General features: G+C 45.1%; 2 protein-coding genes across 2 annotated transcripts; both read right to left on the bottom strand.

Annotated features, from left to right (window-relative positions):
* Window positions 1-2,600: 2,600 nt before the first annotated feature.
* On the bottom strand, window positions 2,601-5,652 carry LOC112445130 (DDB1- and CUL4-associated factor 12-like protein 2). The gene has a single exon (XM_024988714.2). It carries the CDS (start codon window positions 5,327-5,329, stop codon window positions 3,815-3,817), a length of 1,515 nt encoding a protein of 504 aa, XP_024844482.1. The 5' UTR covers window positions 5,330-5,652; the 3' UTR covers window positions 2,601-3,814.
* A 1,260-nt stretch (window positions 5,653-6,912) lies between these two features.
* On the bottom strand, window positions 6,913-9,572 carry LOC100847467 (DDB1- and CUL4-associated factor 12-like protein 2). The gene has a single exon (XM_024988716.2). The coding sequence runs from the start codon at window positions 9,559-9,561 to the stop codon at window positions 8,128-8,130; it is 1,434 nt and encodes a 477-aa protein (XP_024844484.1). The 5' UTR covers window positions 9,562-9,572; the 3' UTR covers window positions 6,913-8,127.
* Between the last annotated feature and the right edge of the window lie 11,385 nt (window positions 9,573-20,957).

The raw sequence follows: 20,957 nt of genomic DNA on the forward strand, positions 1-20,957 counted from the left end.
AAACTGGCAATTAATGGAAAAATTTTGACAACTTGTTCAACATGCAGTACAGTCAGATAAAAAATCAAACTCCAGAGAATTCGATTTTGTTTATCATTTAAGCTACAGTGTATTTAACAGATGAATTTTTTCCAGAGTAGTCATCTCAGTTTATTTCAGTGGATATCCTTGATTAGTAAATTCTCTCTCCTTTTTAAAGAAAATTTAGAAATTATCTCATCTAGAGAGTAAAGGGGAGGAACACATATTTTTTGAGTCGGCAACAAGCTTGGGGAGGAATATGTAGTTAGGGATAAATGGGATTAAACTTTTTTATGTATTGTTATAAGTTAACTAATTTTTCCAGGCAACAGTGATAGGTAGTTTGTACTTACAGCCATGTACTCCCTTGTTTTAAGCAAACTGTATGTATGTGTTTCTTGAAATGCTGGCATGGTTACTTTTTTAATTATTTCACCCTTGTAGGTTACACAGTTAATTGTACTCCAGTAAATCGCATTTACCCGGAACTAGAAAATATTTAAAATAATTAAACTTCTACTAATATAAATACAGAATTAGGCTATCTAGTTTTTTAAGGGCCAGCCATGTGATCTGACATGAAGGAGATAACACCCTAAATCATGAGAACACTGAGTGAGTCAGTGATGAAGTTAAGGGCTAAGCAACAGGAAAAAATTGGGAGACGTTCCTTCTATTTGTTTAAAATATCACCTCACATAGAAAGTGTCATTTCCTCCGAAAATGTTCGCCCAATGTCCCCAAACAATGATGAAGAACCATAAAAATACCCTATAACCTACAAGAAGACAGGCAGTGAGTACTTAGGTGAAGTTTTTGGGTAATATCTAAAGAAGTTTTTAGTAAATATACACACACAAAGGAAAAACAGAAACTGCCTACAAAAAAAGATCTTTCAAAACTTAGCTTTGTAAAAAGCAAAGTATTTTAAAGAAATCTTCAAATATAAGTATCTGCAGGTGAAAATACATAATTCCAATGGCATCTAAAACGTATACATTTTCCTTTATCTTCTGGTATCACATATGGAAAGCTTATGAATGGATAAGCACCATGGTCTCACCAGAAATGAATTAGGGTAAATGTTATGGTAAAAAAAAAAAAAAAAAAGCAGGGGACGGGGACGCTTCCCTGGTAGCTCGGCTGGTACAGAATCCGCCTGCCATGCAGGAGACCCTGGTTCGATTCCTGAGTTGGGAAGATCCCCTGCAGAAGGGAACACCTACCCACTCCAGTATTCTGGCCTGGAGAATTCCATGGACTGTATACTCCATGGGGCCACAGAGTCAGACACGATGGAGTGACTTTCACTTACGGTAAAAAGACAGGAAAATACAACAGGATTCCATATTATTTAACAGCCAAAATTTTATGTATTTATGCATTGAACTTTAGATTTCTAGAGGCAAGTACATTCATTCGGTAAATATTTACTGATTGCCTATGATTTTACTAGGCATTAGTGGAGAAATTTGAGAATACAAAAATGACAGTTATATTCTCTGCTCTTAAGACATGTACAACTGAGTTGGAGACACATAAATGCATACAAATACATTTTATTGCTATATAACAACTATGCTAATTCGCTTCTTCGCAACCCCATGGACTGTAGCCTTCCAGGCTCCTCTGTCCATGGGATTCTTCAGGCAACAATATTGGAGTGGGTTGCCATTTCCTTCTCCAGGGGATCTTCCCAACCCAGGGATCAAACCCACGTCTCTTACATCTCCTGCAATGACAAGCTAGTTCTTCACCACTAGTGTCAGCTGGGAAGCGCATATAACAACTATATGTGTGTTAGTTGCTTAGTAGTGTCCGACTTTTGCAACCCCATAGACTGTAGCCCACCAGGACCCTCTGTCCATAGGATTCTCCAAGAAAGAACACTGGAATAGGTTGCCATTTCCTTCTCCAAAAGGAACTAGAGAAAGAAAGAAGGTGAAGTTGCTCAGTTGTGTCCAACTCTTCGCGACCCCATGGACTGTAGCCTACCAGGCTCCTCCTTCCATGGAATTTTCCAGGCAAGAACACTGGAGTGGGTGGCCATTTCCTTCTCCAATATAACAACTATACAACCCTGTTAACATAATCTCTGTAAACAAAAACTGCTTTTCCCCACTGTATTTCTTAACTTACTTTTAGGATCACTCATTACATTACTCAATTGGCTCAGATTTTCAATTGAACAGCATGTAATGGACACCAAGGCAACATCTGAGTGCCGAAGTATTTAAGGAAAACCAGACATGCCACAACACTAATGCAAGATCAGCAGCACAACCTGGCCAGTTGTGAGGAAAGGCCAGTCTCTCTTCTCACTTCCAGTATTCTCACATAGGGAGAAGTACAATCTGTTTTCCTAACAAACCATGTTTTGTATTGGTCTATGCTCCAAAGTACTTTTCTTCAACCTAATGGCATTTACTTTTACTTTCTGGCCCATCTTCTTAGAATAAATCTAAATAATAAATATTTTTAGAATATTTTTAGAATTTAATTTAGAAATAAATCTAAATAAATCATCCTGTATCCTTGATAATCGCGTATTACTGTATTGAGAGTCGTAACATCACAACAACTTTTTAACAATCTGTTTATTCTACTTCAGATAAGAATCTTTGAACTTGACAAAATAAAATCTTAACAAATTTAACTTTACAAGCTAACAGTCTTTTTCAGAAGTAGGGACTGGGTTCATTTTCCTTCTTTGCGGTTTTTTTCTATGACTTTGTTAAGCGGAAGTAGAAATTTTAAAGCATGTTCAAGTATAGTATTTGGTATTGACAACAGCAAAAGCAAAAATATCCAGTTCTATACCCGGGATCAGGACCAGTATACATTCTACCTAGCCTGTGATACATTCTACATTTTCATACATGGAACCCATTTTGAATGATGGCACTGAAACTGTGCAAGTACCTTAAACAACAAACATTCACATATACTCACAAGTGTTAATACTACTAAGGCAAAAAGCGAGAAAATATATACTCCGTTATCTATTTAACAACAGGTCAGGAAAACTTAAAAGAGACAATGGGTGTTTAGATTACTTCTGAAAAGTCAATCAGCAGAACCCTTGCATTCCTAAAGTGTTCTGACCAATTGAGATTTTGGTACCAAAAAACCCAAGATTGTATGACAATCTTGTTTTCACCATGAATGACGTTTTTAAACAGCATGTTTAGCACCAACAATTTACAAACTACAAACATGAAGATGACAATTTGCAAATGGAATGCTTCCAAAACCTGGTAATCTAGAAACTGGCATGTACCTTCCCACTGGAACAACACTATAATACTACAGCCAGCTTTCCAGAACACATGTACAAACTCTTTTTAAAAATAAAAAAAAAAAACTCTCAATATACCATCTATCTGTGATGAAAAACGACCAAAACAGTATTATCATAATACAGGTAACAGAAAAAGAAAATATACAGAATTGTAAAACCGTGACTGCCAGGCATTAAAGTGAGAGAATACATAAATGACTCAAACAGTAAACAGAACTAAGAATTCGTCAAAATTTTTTTGTATAATTCAAAACGACACTATTGGCCAGGTGTATAAAAGTGTTAAAGCCAAATTTTGACTGACCGAAGGGTAACTCACTCTCTAGGTCGCCATCTCTCTTCGCCTAATACCCTAAGCAGAGGTAAGCTGGAGTTTTTTAATCTGAAAGATAAAAGCCACACAGACTCAAAAGCACAAACACAGGGCAAAGGAGAAAAGTGGGAGGGGACTGGAAGGGAAATCTGGGCACTCTGAGGACAGGGCGGCCATCCTTAGCTCCAGAGGCCTGCATAGTTCCCACGGAGGCTTGAAGGAAGAGGGCCGCCAGCGACGAAGAGCTTCATCTCCGGCCAGTTGTAGCAATGGGTGTAGAGAGCACTGGGCAACTCGTCCAAGGCACTGAGGTCGTTCATCTGCAGGTCATCTTGGTTGAGCCAGCCTCTGCCACAAATCAGCCTGAACCTCCGCCCTGTGGGCCGCGGAGAGGAGTGCTGGCTGTCCGAGACCTTCTCCTCCAGGAACTTCTGCGCGCGGATGTCATAGAAGAGCAGAGAGCCGTGGCCAGTGCCCACGGTGACGATGTGCTCATAGAAGCTGAGAGAGCGCACACCCGTGCCGCCCTCGCGGGAGCACAGGTACCGGATGCTCTGGTGACCCTGGCGCAGGTCCAGGAAAGAGACATGGGACTGGGAGCCTACCGCGTACAGGGACAACTCATCGCAGTAGGTCAGGCACACGTTCTCTCTGCAGTAAGGCAGCCTGATGTACAACAGCTTGGACAGGGTATTCTGGGCTTTCCACAGGTGGAAGTAGCCATCCATGGTCACGGCTCCCAGCTCCTGCCTCTTGGCGCTGAAGGCCACAGCACCGACCTTGCAGTTACGTGGGTTGGTGGCGGCCCTGCGGACATCCTCCACTTCCGCGGGACGGATGTGGGCATACACGGAGAGCTCTGCAGGATTGCGCCAGGCGATGCTGCTCCGGAATACGTCGGGGTCTATCTTCCAGATGCCCAAGGTGCCGTCGCGGGAGCCGCTCACCACCACCGTGTCGCTCATCCAGGCGATGGCGAAGATCCAGTCTTTGTGGCCATGGTCGCCCAGGCACAAGGGATCCAGCGTTGGCAACCAGTAGACGGCCAGGCTGTTGGGGTTCTCGCCCCCGGTGGCCAGCAGCGTCTTGGAGGGATTCAGCTGGACCGCATGGATGCCGCAGCCCGGCTGGGCGCGGGCCGGCGGGTGCCCACGATCCCGTATGAGGGGGATGCGCGTTACCTGGCTGGACCGCACGTCCACCACGAAGAGCGTGTTGCACTTGGTACCGCACACCACCTGCCTGGCGTTCAGCCACTGCGACGCGAACACCTTGTCCACGGTGCCCAAGGACAGTTCGCGCTCCCGCAGCAGCTCTGGCAGCTTCCGCACCGCGAAGCCATGCAGCTCGCTATCGAAGCCTGAGAGCCCGGCGCGGCCCGGCGCGCCCACCTCGCGCCCCCTCAGGTAGTCCACCAGTGAGCGCCGCACCACCATCCGCTTGGGCTTCTTGGGAGGCTGCGGGCCGTCTGCGTGCACCGCCGCCGAGCCCGGCGACGACGAGCCCGGCGACGACGAGCCCGGCGACGACGAGCTCGGCGACGACGAGCCCTCTGCGGCCTTCTGGGGCGCCGGCTCTTCCCGCTTCTTGTTACCTGTTTGCTCCGGGGCCATGCCGGGCGGCGGGCGGGGGGCGGCGTGGGAAGACAGGGCTGGCGAGCCGGGCGAGGAGTCGCGGACAGGCGAGCGGAGCATGGGCGGCGCGCGGCAGCGAGGGCGGCGGCGACGCGGTTCCAGGTGGGAAATGCTGCCGGCGGCGAGGGCTGCGGGAGCGAAGTCGACTTGGGACGAGGACGACGCGGGGGCCGAGCGCAAGGGGGCGCAGGCGGCGGGAGGGCCGGACGTGGGAGGCCAGGTAGCACGCGGCGGGCTGGGAGGAGTCAAAAGGGGGCAGGAAGGAGGGGTGGATGGAGCCTCGGGGCGGGGGTTGAAATTCACCCGGAACCAGTGCTCCTGGATTCCCGACGTGGCGGAGGGGGGGAGGGGTGCAGAAGCGGGGGGGACGAGCCAGCTGGGGGGCTGGTGCGTGGGAGGGCACTTCGCCTGTGGGGTTGTGTGCGATGAGCCTGGGATGTGCTGGGGGCCTGGCTCCAGGACCCCAAGCTGGCCAAGTGGGCCTGTCCTGAATCCCCACTAAATAATATGGGGTATTTGGCCAACCATCGGACAGCAGCCAATCAGCTTCTGGTTGAACCTAGACAGACTCAACCAAATATATGTGCCTGTGTGTTTAGGTTGGAGGTGCCAGCGTGCATTGTAACTCAGAGCCCGGAAAACGTGGAGAGGAATAGTCAAGGGGAGGGGCAGCTCCCTTCCTGCACTTTGGTGCTGTTCTCAACTCTCAGTTCCAGAGGCAGGTGCTTCGGCATAGTCCCCTGGGGCTTTGGGAGAGGTCCTGCGGGATGGGCAAGATTTTCACAAGCAAACATGGAGATAAAGAGCTTTCGGGATGGAGGCGACCACAAGGACAAATGAGAGTATAAGTGTTCAGAGCGAAGGCTTATTCTTAGGAGGTGGGTGTTCCATACTTTTCTTGGCCTCCTCAGAGCAGCCAGCCCCCTGGCAGCCTCCTACGGAGGCAGGCTCATTTAGTTACACAGTTAAAAACATGGCGCCTGGAGGCTGGTGCTATGCTAAGTGCTAAGTCACTTCAGCCGTGTCCAACTCTCTGTGACCCCATAGACGGCAGCCCACCAGGCTCCCCCGTCCCTGGGATTCTCCAGGCAAGAACATTGGAGTGGGTGGCCATTTCCTTCTCCAATATAACAACTATACAACCCTGTTAACATAATCTCTGTAAACAAAAACTGCTTTTCCCCACTGTATTTCTTAACTTACTTTTAGGATCACTCATTACATTACTCAATTGGCTCAGATTTTCAATTGAACAGCATGTAATGGACACCAAGGCAACATCTGAGTGCCGAAGTATTTAAGGAAAACCAGACATGCCACAACACTAATGCAAGATCAGCAGCACAACCTGGCCAGTTGTGAGGAAAGGCCAGTCTCTCTTCTCACTTCCAGTATTCTCACATAGGGAGAAGTACAATCTGTTTTCCTAACAAACCATGTTTTGTATTGGTCTATGCTCCAAAGTACTTTTCTTCAACCTAATGGCATTTACTTTTACTTTCTGGCCCATCTTCTTAGAATAAATCTAAATAATAAATATTTTTAGAATATTTTTAGAATTTAATTTAGAAATAAATCTAAATAAATCATCCTGTATCCTTGATAATCGCGTATTACTGTATTGAGAGTCGTAACATCACAACAACTTTTTAACAATCTGTTTATTCTACTTCAGATAAGAATCTTTGAACTTGACAAAATAAAATCTTAACAAATTTAACTTTACAAGCTAACAGTCTTTTTCAGAAGTAGGGACTGGGTTCATTTTCCTTCTTTGCGGTTTTTTTCTATGACTTTGTTAAGCGGAAGTAGAAATTTTAAAGCATGTTCAAGTATAGTATTTGGTATTGACAACAGCAAAAGCAAAAATATCCAGTTCTATACCCGGGATCAGGACCAGTATACATTCTACCTAGCCTGTGATACATTCTACATTTTCATACATGGAACCCATTTTGAATGATGGCACTGAAACTGTGCAAGTACCTTAAACAACAAACATTCACATATACTCACAAGTGTTAATACTACTAAGGCAAAAAGCGAGAAAATATATACTCCGTTATCTATTTAACAACAGGTCAGGAAAACTTAAAAGAGACAATGGGTGTTTAGATTACTTCTGAAAAGTCAATCAGCAGAACCCTTGCATTCCTAAAGTGTTCTGACCAATTGAGATTTTGGTACCAAAAAACCCAAGATTGTATGACAATCTTGTTTTCACCATGAATGACGTTTTTAAACAGCATGTTTAGCACCAACAATTTACAAACTACAAACATGAAGATGACAATTTGCAAATGGAATGCTTCCAAAACCTGGTAATCTAGAAACTGGCATGTACCTTCCCACTGGAACAACACTATAATACTACAGCCAGCTTTCCAGAACACATGTACAAACTCTTTTTAAAAATAAAAAAAAAAAAACTCTCAATATACCATCTATCTGTGATGAAAAACGACCAAAACAGTATTATCATAATACAGGTAACAGAAAAAGAAAATATACAGAATTGTAAAACCGTGACTGCCAGGCATTAAAGTGAGAGAATACATAAATGACTCAAACAGTAAACAGAACTAAGAATTCGTCAAAATTTTTTTGTATAATTCAAAACGACACTATTGGCCAGGTGTATAAAAGTGTTAAAGCCAAATTTTGACTGACCGAAGGGTAACTCACTCTCTAGGTCGCCATCTCTCTTCGCCTAATACCCTAAGCAGAGGTAAGCTGGAGTTTTTTAATCTGAAAGATAAAAGCCACACAGACTCAAAAGCACAAACACAGGGCAAAGGAGAAAAGTGGGAGGGGACTGGAAGGGAAATCTGGGCACTCTGAGGACAGGGCGGCCATCCTTAGCTCCAGAGGCCTGCATAGTTCCCACGGAGGCTTGAAGGAAGAGGGCCGCCAGCGACGAAGAGCTTCATCTCCGGCCAGTTGTAGCAATGGGTGTAGAGAGCACTGGGCAACTCGTCCAAGGCACTGAGGTCGTTCATCTGCAGGTCATCTTGGTTGAGCCAGCCTCTGCCACAAATCAGCCTGAACCTCCGCCCTGTGGGCCGCGGAGAGGAGTGCTGGCTGTCCGAGACCTTCTCCTCCAGGAACTTCTGCGCGCGGATGTCATAGAAGAGCAGAGAGCCGTGGCCAGTGCCCACGGTGACGATGTGCTCATAGAAGCTGAGAGAGCGCACACCCGTGCCGCCCTCGCGGGAGCACAGGTACCGGATGCTCTGGTGACCCTGGCGCAGGTCCAGGAAAGAGACATGGGACTGGGAGCCTACCGCGTACAGGGACAACTCATCGCAGTAGGTCAGGCACACGTTCTCTCTGCAGTAAGGCAGCCTGATGTACAACAGCTTGGACAGGGTATTCTGGGCTTTCCACAGGTGGAAGTAGCCATCCATGGTCACGGCTCCCAGCTCCTGCCTCTTGGCGCTGAAGGCCACAGCACCGACCTTGCAGTTACGTGGGTTGGTGGCGGCCCTGCGGACATCCTCCACTTCCGCGGGACGGATGTGGGCATACACGGAGAGCTCTGCAGGATTGCGCCAGGCGATGCTGCTCCGGAATACGTCGGGGTCTATCTTCCAGATGCCCAAGGTGCCGTCGCGGGAGCCGCTCACCACCACCGTGTCGCTCATCCAGGCGATGGCGAAGATCCAGTCTTTGTGGCCATGGTCGCCCAGGCACAAGGGATCCAGCGTTGGCAACCAGTAGACGGCCAGGCTGTTGGGGTTCTCGCCCCCGGTGGCCAGCAGCGTCTTGGAGGGATTCAGCTGGACCGCATGGATGCCGCAGCCCGGCTGGGCGCGGGCCGGCGGGTGCCCACGATCCCGTATGAGGGGGATGCGCGTTACCTGGCTGGACCGCACGTCCACCACGAAGAGCGTGTTGCACTTGGTACCGCACACCACCTGCCTGGCGTTCAGCCACTGCGACGCGAACACCTTGTCCACGGTGCCCAAGGACAGTTCGCGCTCCCGCAGCAGCTCTGGCAGCTTCCGCACCGCGAAGCCATGCAGCTCGCTATCGAAGCCTGAGAGCCCGGCGCGGCCCGGCGCGCCCACCTCGCGCCCCCTCAGGTAGTCCACCAGTGAGCGCCGCACCACCATCCGCTTGGGCTTCTTGGGAGGCTGCGGGCCGTCTGCGTGCACCGCCGCCGAGCCCGGCGACGACGAGCCCGGCGACGACGAGCCCGGCGACGACGAGCTCGGCGACGACGAGCCCTCTGCGGCCTTCTGGGGCGCCGGCTCTTCCCGCTTCTTGTTACCTGTTTGCTCCGGGGCCATGCCGGGCGGCGGGCGGGGGCGGCGTGGGAAGACAGGGCTGGCGAGCCGGGCGAGGAGTCGCGGACAGGCGAGCGGAGCATGGGCGGCGCGCGGCAGCGAGGGCGGCGGCGACGCGGTTCCAGGTGGGAAATGCTGCCGGCGGCGAGGGCTGCGGGAGCGAAGTCGACTTGGGACGAGGACGACGCGGGGGCCGAGCGCAAGGGGGCGCAGGCGGCGGGAGGGCCGGACGTGGGAGGCCAGGTAGCACGCGGCGGGCTGGGAGGAGTCAAAAGGGGGCAGGAAGGAGGGGTGGATGGAGCCTCGGGGCGGGGGTTGAAATTCACCCGGAACCAGTGCTCCTGGATTCCCGACGTGGCGGAGGGGGGGAGGGGTGCAGAAGCGGGGGGGACGAGCCAGCTGGGGGGCTGGTGCGTGGGAGGGCACTTCGCCTGTGGGGTTGTGTGCGATGAGCCTGGGATGTGCTGGGGGCCTGGCTCCAGGACCCCAAGCTGGCCAAGTGGGCCTGTCCTGAATCCCCACTAAATAATATGGGGTATTTGGCCAACCATCGGACAGCAGCCAATCAGCTTCTGGTTGAACCTAGACAGACTCAACCAAATATATGTGCCTGTGTGTTTAGGTTGGAGGTGCCAGCGTGCATTGTAACTCAGAGCCCGGAAAACGTGGAGAGGAATAGTCAAGGGGAGGGGCAGCTCCCTTCCTGCACTTTGGTGCTGTTCTCAACTCTCAGTTCCAGAGGCAGGTGCTTCGGCATAGTCCCCTGGGGCTTTGGGAGAGGTCCTGCGGGATGGGCAAGATTTTCACAAGCAAACATGGAGATAAAGAGCTTTCGGGATGGAGGCGACCACAAGGACAAATGAGAGTATAAGTGTTCAGAGCGAAGGCTTATTCTTAGGAGGTGGGTGTTCCATACTTTTCTTGGCCTCCTCAGAGCAGCCAGCCCCCTGGCAGCCTCCTACGGAGGCAGGCTCATTTAGTTACACAGTTAAAAACATGGCGCCTGGAGGCTGGTGCTATGCTAAGTGCTAAGTCACTTCAGCCGTGTCCAACTCTGCCGTGTCCAACTCAGCCCACCAGGCTCCCCCGTCCCTGGGATTCTCCAGGCAAGAACACTGGAGTGGGTGGCCATTTCCTTCTACCGTGCATGAAAGTAAAAAGTGAAAATGAAGTCGCTCAGTCGTGTCCGACTCTTCCAACCCCATGAACAGCGGAGCCTGGGATTTTCCAGGCAAGAATACTGGAGTGGGGTGTCATCGCCTTCTCCGAAGCAGGCTGGTGGTTGGTAGCCATTCTGCAGAAACACCCCTCCTCCTAACAGAAATATTTATAGGCCTGATGCTTGGGGGGAGGGAGGATACACGGGGAGATGGATTTGCCTTTCTGACTTATCAGGGGAGCCCATTGGAGCTACTCTGTTGCTGCTTCATTCTTCTTTCCCCTGCCCTGTTTATTTTTCACCCTGCTGCCCTCACTTTCTTTTTGCAATGTTAGCTCAAATGCGAAAGTTCCAAGTACAAACCATGGGACCTTTCCACCACTGTAGTCCAGCTGCTTCATTCCAGTGTTCCCCAACACTCCTCTACACCCCAGTTCTGATTATTTCTCGCATATTATTCATCTCATAGCAACACATGTCCCTTGCATGGGCTGGAGGTGGTGAAAATGAGAGCAGGGACTGCTTCATAGAGATAGCTGCATTTTTGTATTTACAGGTGTGGGTGCGGGGAAAGAACATTTCTGAAAGAAGTAACCATGTGTGAAATGGCACAGAGAGTGTAGAGAACAGGTTCACAAATTTTTAGTGTATGTGATAATGGTAGAGGCAGCTTAATTAATACACACGTTGTTGTTCTTCAGTCCCTAAGTTGTGTACTACTCTGCGATCCCGTAGACGGCAGCACTCCAGGCTCCTCTGCCCTCCACTGTCTCCCAGAGTTTGCTCAAGTTCATATCCATTGAGTCTGTGTTGCTGTCTAACCATCTCATCCTCTGCAGCCCCCTTCTCTTCCTGCCCTCAATCTTTCCCAGCATCAGGCCCTTTTCCAATGAGTCAGCTCTTCATAGCAGGTGGCAAGAGTACTAGAACTTCAGCTCAGTTTCAGTCCTTCCAGTGAATATTCAGGGTTGATTTCCTTTAGGATTGACTGGTTTGATCTCCTTGCTGTCCAAGAGACTCTCAAGAGTATTTTCTAGCACCACAGTTCAAAAACATCAATTCTTCAGTGCTCTCTTTATGGGCCAACTCTCACATCCATATGTGACTACTGGAAAAAACATAGCTTTGACTAGAAGGACCTTTGTTGGCAAAGTAATGTCTCTGCTTTTTAATATGCTATCTAGGTTCCTCATAGCTTTCCTTCCAAGGAGCAAGCATCTTTTAATTTCATGGCTGCAGTCACCGTCTGCAGTGAATTTGGAGCCCAAGAAAATAAAATCTGTTACTGTTTCTACTTTTTCTCCTTCTGTTTGCCATAAAGTGATGGGACCAGATGCCATGATCTTAGTTTTTTGAATGCTGGGTTTCAAACCAGCCTTTTCACTCTCATCAAGAGGCTCTTTAGTCCTCTTCACTGTCTGCCATTAGAGTGGTATCATGTGCATGTCTGAGGTTGTTGGTATTTCTTCCCTCCCTCCCCCCTCCATCTCCCCACTTCCCTCCCTCCCTTGATTCCAGCTTGTGATTTATCCAGCCCAGCATTTTGCATGATCTACTCTGCATACAAGTTAAACAAACAGGGTGACAATATACAGCCTTGTCATAACTCCTTTTCCAATTTGGTGCCAGTCCATTGTTCCATGTCCAGTTCTAACTGTTGCTTCTTGACCTACATACAGGTTTCTCAGGAGACAGGTAAAGTGGTCTGGTACTCCCATCTCTTTAAGAATTTTCTACAATTTGTTGTGATCCACGCAGTAAAGGCTTTAGTGTAGTCACTAAAGCAGTAGTAGGAGCTCCTTTGCTTTCTCCATGATCCAACACATGTTGGCAATTTGATCTCTGGTTCCTCTGCGTCTTCAAAACCCAGCTTGTACATCTGGAAGTTCTCGGTTCGTGTACTGCTGAAGCCTAGCTTGAAGAGTTTTGAGCATTACCTTGCTAGCATGCGAAGTGAGCACAACTGTGTGGAAGTTTGAACATTCTTTGACGTTGTGCTTCTTTGGGATTGAAATGAAAACTGACCTTTTCCAGTCCTGTGGCCACTGCTGAGTTTTCCAAAGTTGCTGACATATTAAGTGCCACACTTAAACAGCATTGTCTGTTAGGATTTTAAACAGCTCAGCTGGAATTCCATCCCCTCCACTAGCTGCCTTTATAGTAATGCTAAATACATTAATCACAAGACAAAGATTGGCAGAATGAATTAAAAAGAAAACATGATTCAAAAATATGTTTTCTATAAGTAACTCCCTTCAAACATGACATCAATAGATTGAAAATAAAAGGATAGAAAAATAATACAAGCATTAGTCATGAAAAATACAAGCTATATTAACATCAGAAAAAGTGAAGTTCAGTGTTGAGAAAATTACTAAAGACAAAGAGAGTCATTATATAATGCTAGAAGGATCAATCCACAAAGAAGGCATTACAATCCTAAATTTGTAAGTGCCAAACAAGAGTGACTCCATGATCAAGTTGGATTTACTCCAGGTATGCAAGTCTGGTTTGACATCAGAAATCCTGTGCAAACTAACGTATCAAAAGTACAATGAAAAAAAAAACCACATAATCTTATCAACTGACAGAAAAACAGTTGACCAAATCCAACCACCATTCATGATAAAAACTCTCAGCAAACTCAGAATAGAAAAGAACTTCTTCAACTTAGTAAAGAATATTTATAAAAACCTACAACAAGCATCCTATTGAAAGGTGAGAAGCTAGATGCTTTACCTCTAAGAAAAGAAACAAGGCAAGGGTTTCTGGTTTCACCGCTTTAATCCAGTACAGTATTAGAATTTCTACCCAGTTTAATAAGGAAAGATAAATAAAAGGCCTAAAAATTGGAAATAAGTAAATAAATGTGTTCCTATTTGCAGATGAAATGATTGTGTATGTAGAAAGTCCTAAGGAATCTACGAGAAGAAATTCCTAGAACTGATAATTGAATTCAACAAGGTTGTAGGATTCTCAGAATCTGGTTATATTTATGTATACCAACAACTAACATATACAAACCAAAATTAAGAACACAGTACCATTTAAAATCATAAAGATAAAATGAAATATTTCCATATAAACTTATCAAAATATGTATAGGATGTATGGTTAAAAAGAAAAAATACTAATGCATGAAGTCAGTTAAGATCTAGGTACATGATATGTTTATATTTTTGAAGACACAACATAGTACAGATGTCAATACTCCAGAAACGTATCTGTAGTTTTAATGCAATTTCTATCAAAATCTCAGCAAGGTATTTTGGAGACATAACTAAACTTGTTCTAAAATCTATATGGAAAGGCACAGTCCCTATAAAACAATCTTGAATACAAGAGAAACGTAAGAGGAATCACTCTACATATTTACAGTAATTAAGATAGTATGATATTAGCAGAGCTATAGACATAGCAAACAGAACAAAGAACATAGAAATACACACACCAAACATTTTAATCCATGTTGTTTCCAGACTTTGGCTCTAGTTATAATAGCCAAAGTCTGGAAACAACATGGATTAGATATTGCCCTTCATGAGACGGATGGTTAAACAAACTGTAGTCCATCTATATCATCGATAATGACTCAGCAGTACAGAAAGAATAGACTACTGATACATGCTCTAACTTGAATGAATCATTTTTTGAAGTTGAATTTTATATTGAAAAAAATTTTAGATATTTTTATGTGGTTCAGAATAAGGGAACAATGAACAATGTTTTGGTGGAAAAGGTTTAGTTTTTTAACTTTTTATTTTGTATTGGAGTATAGCTGATTAGCAGTGTTCTGATAGTTTCAGCCAGACAGTGAAGAACTCAGCCATACATATACATGTAAAGGAAGAATCTTGAGGAAATTATGTTGAATGAAGAAAACAAATGTCAAAAGGTTAAAAACTGTATGGCTCCATTTACATAACATTTTTGAAATGACCAATTTATAGAAATAGACAAATTAGTTACCAAGCGTTAAATGAAGTGGGAGTTGGGAGTGAAGTGGCTGTGTCCATAACAGGGCTGCAGTAGGTATCTCTGTAGTGATGGAAATGTTCTAAATCATCGCTGTCCATGCCAATATTCTGGTACCGATATGCTACTAGAGTTTCTCATGGGAGCAAACTGGGTAAAGTATAGACTGAATCTCTGTGTTATTTCTTACCATTACATGTGAATCTAAAATTATCTCAAAATAAAAATTTAAAAATCATGAGAAAATAAATCATGGAACAAATAAAATTTGTTAAGATAGAAAAATTTTAAAAGAAACTATCAGCACTCCTTTGTCAATAGGTCTAACACTGACCTATAGTCAAAGCTATGGTTTTTCCAGTAGTCATGTACAGATGTGAGAGTTGGACCATAAAGAAGGCTGAGTGCCAAAGAACTGATGCTCTTGAACTGTGGTTCTGGAAAAGGCTCTTCAGAGGCCCTTGGTCAGCAAGGAGATCAAAGCAGTCAATCCTAAAGAAATCAACCCTGAATAGTCATTGGTAGGACTGATGGTGAAGCTGAAGCTCCAATATTTTGGCTATGTGATGCGAAGAGCCAAATCACTGGAAAAGACCCTGATGCTGGGGAAGACTGAGGGCAGGAAGAGAAGGGACAACAGAGGATGAGATGGTTGGACAGCATCACTGACTCAATGGACATGGGTGTGAACAAACTTCAGGAGATAGTGAAGGACAGGGCAGCCTGGTGTGCTGCAGTCCATGGGGTCACAAAGAGCCAAACACAACTGACCAACTGAACAACAACTAACACTGACACATTGGACTCTGCTTACAACTGTGCAGCCTGGCCTCTTGACTTGACAGAGGCCTTTAGAACATGTGGGGGCTAGGGCAGGGGAAAACATAGTCAAGTGCCACTCTTTCTCCTGGGCAGCTCTCAACTCACTGTGCACAACTGTCAGGCACCTAATAGAATTGAGCAGAAAGAAAACATTTAGCATTGCAGACCCCCCCTCCCCCCATAAATGTACCTAAGGAGGCTGCAACCTAACAACCTCAGTGAGGTCCTGGAATCAGGATTCTTTCTGAGAATGGTCAATCTTCCTTCTAACTGTGCAGGTTAGATGATTGAGGTTAATATACTGACCAGCTGCCTTCTTTAGTAGGTCCAAATGAAGTGTTTAAAAGAGTGCTTTCACCCCCTCCCAGGACTTCCAGTAGTAGGCAAAGGACTTCCCACAATTAAAAAAAAAATCCAAGAAGGCATCCTTGATATTTGTCTGCTTACTTAAATATGATATACACAAAATACTATGCCCATATATTTTATACTTTCTTGAGGAGACGTAAAAGAGATTTAATGGATTAATGCAATGCAGATGTATACTAGTATTTTAGCATGAGGTACCTGGAGTTTACTTGTGTGTGGGTGGATGATGATATGATGATAATAATATGAAAGGGAGATGATATGGGGGAAGGAGAGAGAAAGAGATAGGGATGGGGCAAGCAAAAAGGAAAGACATAAATACCCTCCAAACACAACATATATGATATGATTACATATTTACATTTATTTAAAATTGCATATCAGTGTGTATAAACATAATTTTTAAATAATAGACAAATTTACTGTTTTATATTTCCTTTGGTACCTCAATTTATAGTCTTGTACTCACTGCTTAGAGATGTCGTCTAGTGGACTGTTATTTACTGAATGTATTAGTAAGACAGGTACTATGCTAAGTGCTTTACCTAAATTATTTCATTTAATACCTACCACAACAACTGGAGCCCCTGGATTATCTCTCCCATTGAACATATTAGGGATGTTCAGTTCAGTTCAGTTCAGTCGCTCAGTCGTGTCCGACTCTTTGCGACCCCATGAACTGCAGCATGCCAGGCCTCCCTGTCCATCACCAACTTCCCAGAGTCCACACAAACCCATGGCCATCGAGTCAGTTGATGCCATCCAACTGTCTCATCTTCTGTTGTCCCCTACTCCTCCTGACCTCAATCTTTCCCAGCATCAGGGTCCTTTTCCAATGAGTCAGTTCTTTGCATGAGGTGGCCAAATTATTGGAGTTTCAGCTTCAGCATCAGTCCTTCCAATGAACACCCAGGACTGATCTCCTTTAGGATGGACTGGCTGGATCTCCTTGCAGTCCAAGGGACTCTCAAGAGTCTTCTCCAGCACCACACTTCAAAAGTATCAATTCTTCTGCACTCAGCTTTCTTTATAGTCCAACTCTCATATCCATACATGACCACTGGAAAAATCATAGCCTTACCTAGACGGACCTTTTGTTGGCAAAGCAATGTTTTTGCTTTTTATTATGCTGTCTAGGTTGGTCATAACTTTCCTTCCAATGAGTAAGTGTCCTTTTAATTTCATGGCTGCAATCACCATCCCACAGTGATTTTCGAGCCTAGAAAAATAAAGTCAGCCACTGTTCCACACTGTTTCCCCATCTGTTTCGCCATGAAGTGATGGGAGTGGATGCCATGATCTTCATTTTCTGAATGTTGAGCTTTAAGCCAAAGTTTCACTCTCCTCTTTTCTCTTTCATCAAGAGGCTCTTTAGTTCCTCTTCACTTTCTGCCATAAGGGTGGTGTCATTTGCGTATCTGAGGTTATTGATATTTCTCCTGGCAATCTTGATTCCGGCCTGTGTTTTCCTCCAGCCCAGCGTTTCTCATGATGTACTGCATATAAGTTAAATAAGTAGGCGGTGACAATATACAGCCTACAATCAGTGTACTCCTTTTCCTATTGGAACCAATCTGTTGTTCCATGTCCAGTTCTAACTGTTGCTTCCTGATCTGCATACAGATTTCTCAGGAGGCAAGTCAGGAGGTCTGGTATTCCCATCTCTTTCAGAATTTTCCACAGTTTATTGTGATCCACACAGTCAAAGGCTTTGGCATAGTCAAAAACAGAAATAGATGCTTTTCTGGAACTCTCTTGCTTTTTCCATGATCCAGCAGATGTAGGCAATTTGATCTCTGGTTCCTCTGCCTTTCTTTGGCGAGTGAAGTGGCTGTGTCCATAACCAGGGCTGCAGTAGGTATCTCTAGTGATGGAAATGTTCTTAATCATGCGCTGTCCATGCCAATATTCTTGGTACCGATATGCTACTAGAGTTTCTCATGGGAGCAAACTGGGTAAGAGATAGGACGAATCTCTGGTTATTTCTTACCATTCATGTGAATCTAAAATTATCTCAAAATAAAAATTTTAAAAATCATGGAGAAAATAAATCATGGAACAATAAATTTGTTAAGATAGAAAAATTTTAAAGAAACTATCAGCACTCCTTTGTCAATAGGTCTAACACTGACCTATAGTCAAAGCTATGGTTTTTCCAGTAGTCATGTACAGATTGTGAGAGTGACCATAAAGAAGGCTGAGTGCCAAAGAACTGATGCTCTTGAACTGTGGTTCTGGAAAAGCTCTTCAGAGGCCCTTTGGTCCGCGAAGGAGATCAAAAGCAGTCAATCCTAAAGAAATCAACCCTGAATAGTCATTGGTAGACTGATGGTGAAGCTGAAGCTCCAATATTTTGGCTATGTGATGCGAAGAGCCAAATCACTGGGGAAAAAGACCTGATGCTTGGGGAAGACTGAGGCAGGAAGAGAGGGACAACAGAGTGAGATGGTTGGACAGCATCACTGACTCAATGGACATGGGTGTGAACAAACTTCAGGAGATAGTGAAGGACAGGGCAGCCTGGTGTGCTGCAGTCCATGGGTCACAAAGAGCCAAACACAACTGACCAACTGAACAACAACTAACACTGACACATTGGACTCTGCTTACAACTGTGCAGCCTGGCCTCTTGACTTGACAGAGGCCTTTAGAAACATTGTGGGGCTAGGGCAAGGGGAAAACATAGTTCAAGTGCCACTCTTCTCCTGGGCAGCTCTCACCTCACTGTGCAACAACTGTTCAGGCACCTAATAGAATTGAGCAGAAAGAAAACATTTAGCATTGCAGACCCCCCCTCCCCCATAAATGTACCTAAGGAGGCTGCAACCCTAACAAACCTCAGTGAGGTCCTGGAATCAGGATTCTTTCTGAGAATGGTCAATTCTTCTTCTAACTGTGCAGGTAGATGATTGAGGTAATTATACTGACCAGCTGCTTCTTTAGTAGGTCCAAATGAAGTGTTTTAAAAAGAGTGCTTTCACCCCCTCCCAGGACTTCCAGTAGTGGCAAAGGAGTTCCCACAATTAAAAAAAAATCCAAGAAGGCATCCTTGATATTGTTCTGCTTATAAATATGATATACACCAAAATACTATGCCCATATTTTATACTTTTTGAGGAGCGTAAAAGAGATTTTAATGGATTAATGCCAATGCCAGATGTATACTAGTATTTAGCATAAGGTACCTGGAGTTTACTTGTGTGGTGGATGGATGATATGAATGATAATAATATGAGAAGGGAGATTGATATGGGGGAGGAAGAGAGAAGAGATAGGGATGGGGCAAGCAAAAAGGAACATAAATACCCTCAAACACAACATATATGATATGATTACATATTTATACATTTATTTAAATTGCATATCAGTGTGTATAAACATAATTTTTAATAATAGACAAATTTACTGTTTTATATTTCCTTTGGTACCTACAATTTATAGTCTTGTAGCTCCAGCTCTTAGAGATGTCGTCTAGTGGACTGTTATTTACTGAATGTATTATAAGACAGGTTACTATGCTAAGTGCTTTACCTTAAATTATTTCATTTAATACCTACCCACAACAACTGGAGCCCTGGATATCTCTCCCATTGAACATATTAGGGATGTTCAGTTCAGTTCAGTTCAGTCGCTCAGTCGTGTCCGACTCTTTGTCGACCCCATGAACTGCAGCATGCCAGGCCTCCTGTCCATCACCAACTCCCATGAGTCCACACAAACCCATGGTCCACTAGTCAGTGATGCCATCCAACTGTCTCATCTTCTGTTGTCCCCTACTCCTCCTGACCTCAATCTTTCCAGCATTCAGGGTCTTTTCCAATGAGTCAGTTCTTTGCATGAGGTGGCCAAATTATTGGAGTTTCAGCTTCAGCATCAGTCCTTCCAATGAACACCCAGGACTGATCTCCTTTAGATGGACTGGTTGGATCTCCTTGCAGTTCCAAGGGAATCTTCTCCAGCCACCAACTTCGAAATACTCGAACTTGCTCCAGCTAATCCAAACCCTACATACAACCACTGAAAATCATAGTTACCTAGACGACCTTTGTTGGCAAAGCATTTTTTGCTTTTTATTGTCTGTTGTTCATAACTTCCTTACAATGTGAGAAGTGTGTCTTTTATTCTGCTCATTCACCCACAGTGTTCTAGCCTAGAAAAAAAAGATCAGCCAGTGTTCCCACTGTTTCCCAACTGTTCGAATGAAGTGATGGAGTGGATGCCATGATCTTCATTTCAATGTTAGCTTTAAGCCAAAGTTTCACTCTCCTCTTCTCTTCATCAAGAGCTCTTTAGTTCTCTTCATTCTGCCATAAGGGTGGTGTCATTTGCGAGCTGAGGTTATTGATATTTCTCCTGGCAATCTTGATTCCGGCCTGGTTTCCTCCAGCCCAGCGTTTCTCATGATGTACTGCATATAAGTTAAATAAGTAGGGTGACAATATACAGCCTCAGTGTACTCCTATTGAGACCAATCTTTTGCATGTCCAGTTCTAACTGTTGCTTCCTGATCTGCATACAGATCTCAGGAGCACAGAGGTTGGTATTCCCATCTTTTCAGAATTACAGTTTATTGTGATCCACAGTCAAAGGCTTTGGCATATGTCAAAATAACAGAAATGCTTTCTGGAACTCTCTTGCTTTTCAGACCACCAATGTAGGCTATTGGATCTCTGGTTTCCTCTGCTTAAAACTAGCTTGAACATCTGGAAGTCACGGTTCATATCGCTAAGCCTGGCTAGAATTGGCATTACTATAGCCTGTGAGATGAGTGCAATGCGGGTAAAAGTTGACATCTGGCATTGCCTTTCTTTGGATGGAATGAAAAACTGACCTTTTCCAGTCCGTGGCCACTGCTGAGTTACCAGAATTTGCTGGCATATTGAGGCAGCACATCCACAGCTCATCCTTCAGATTGAAATTACCAATCGAGAGTTCTATCACCTGTCCACAGCTTGTAGTAGTGATGCTTTCTAAGGGCCCACTTGACCACTTCCAGGATGTCTGGCTCTAGTGAGTGATCACACCATCTGAATCCACAATCTTTATACTTCTTCGTGTATTATTGCACCTTTTC

Source organism: Bos taurus, chromosome X (assembly GCF_002263795.3).
Source record: "Bos taurus isolate L1 Dominette 01449 registration number 42190680 breed Hereford chromosome X, ARS-UCD2.0, whole genome shotgun sequence".
NCBI lineage: Eukaryota > Metazoa > Chordata > Mammalia > Artiodactyla > Bovidae > Bos > Bos taurus.

Excerpts from the sequence above, each read along its gene's own strand:
- LOC112445130 (XM_024988714.2), bottom strand. The coding sequence starts at position 5,329 with ATGCTCCGCTCGCCTGTCCGCGACTCCTCGCCCGGCTCGCCAGCCCTG.
- LOC100847467 (XM_024988716.2), bottom strand. The coding sequence starts at position 9,561 with ATGGCCCCGGAGCAAACAGGTAACAAGAAGCGGGAAGAGCCGGCGCCC.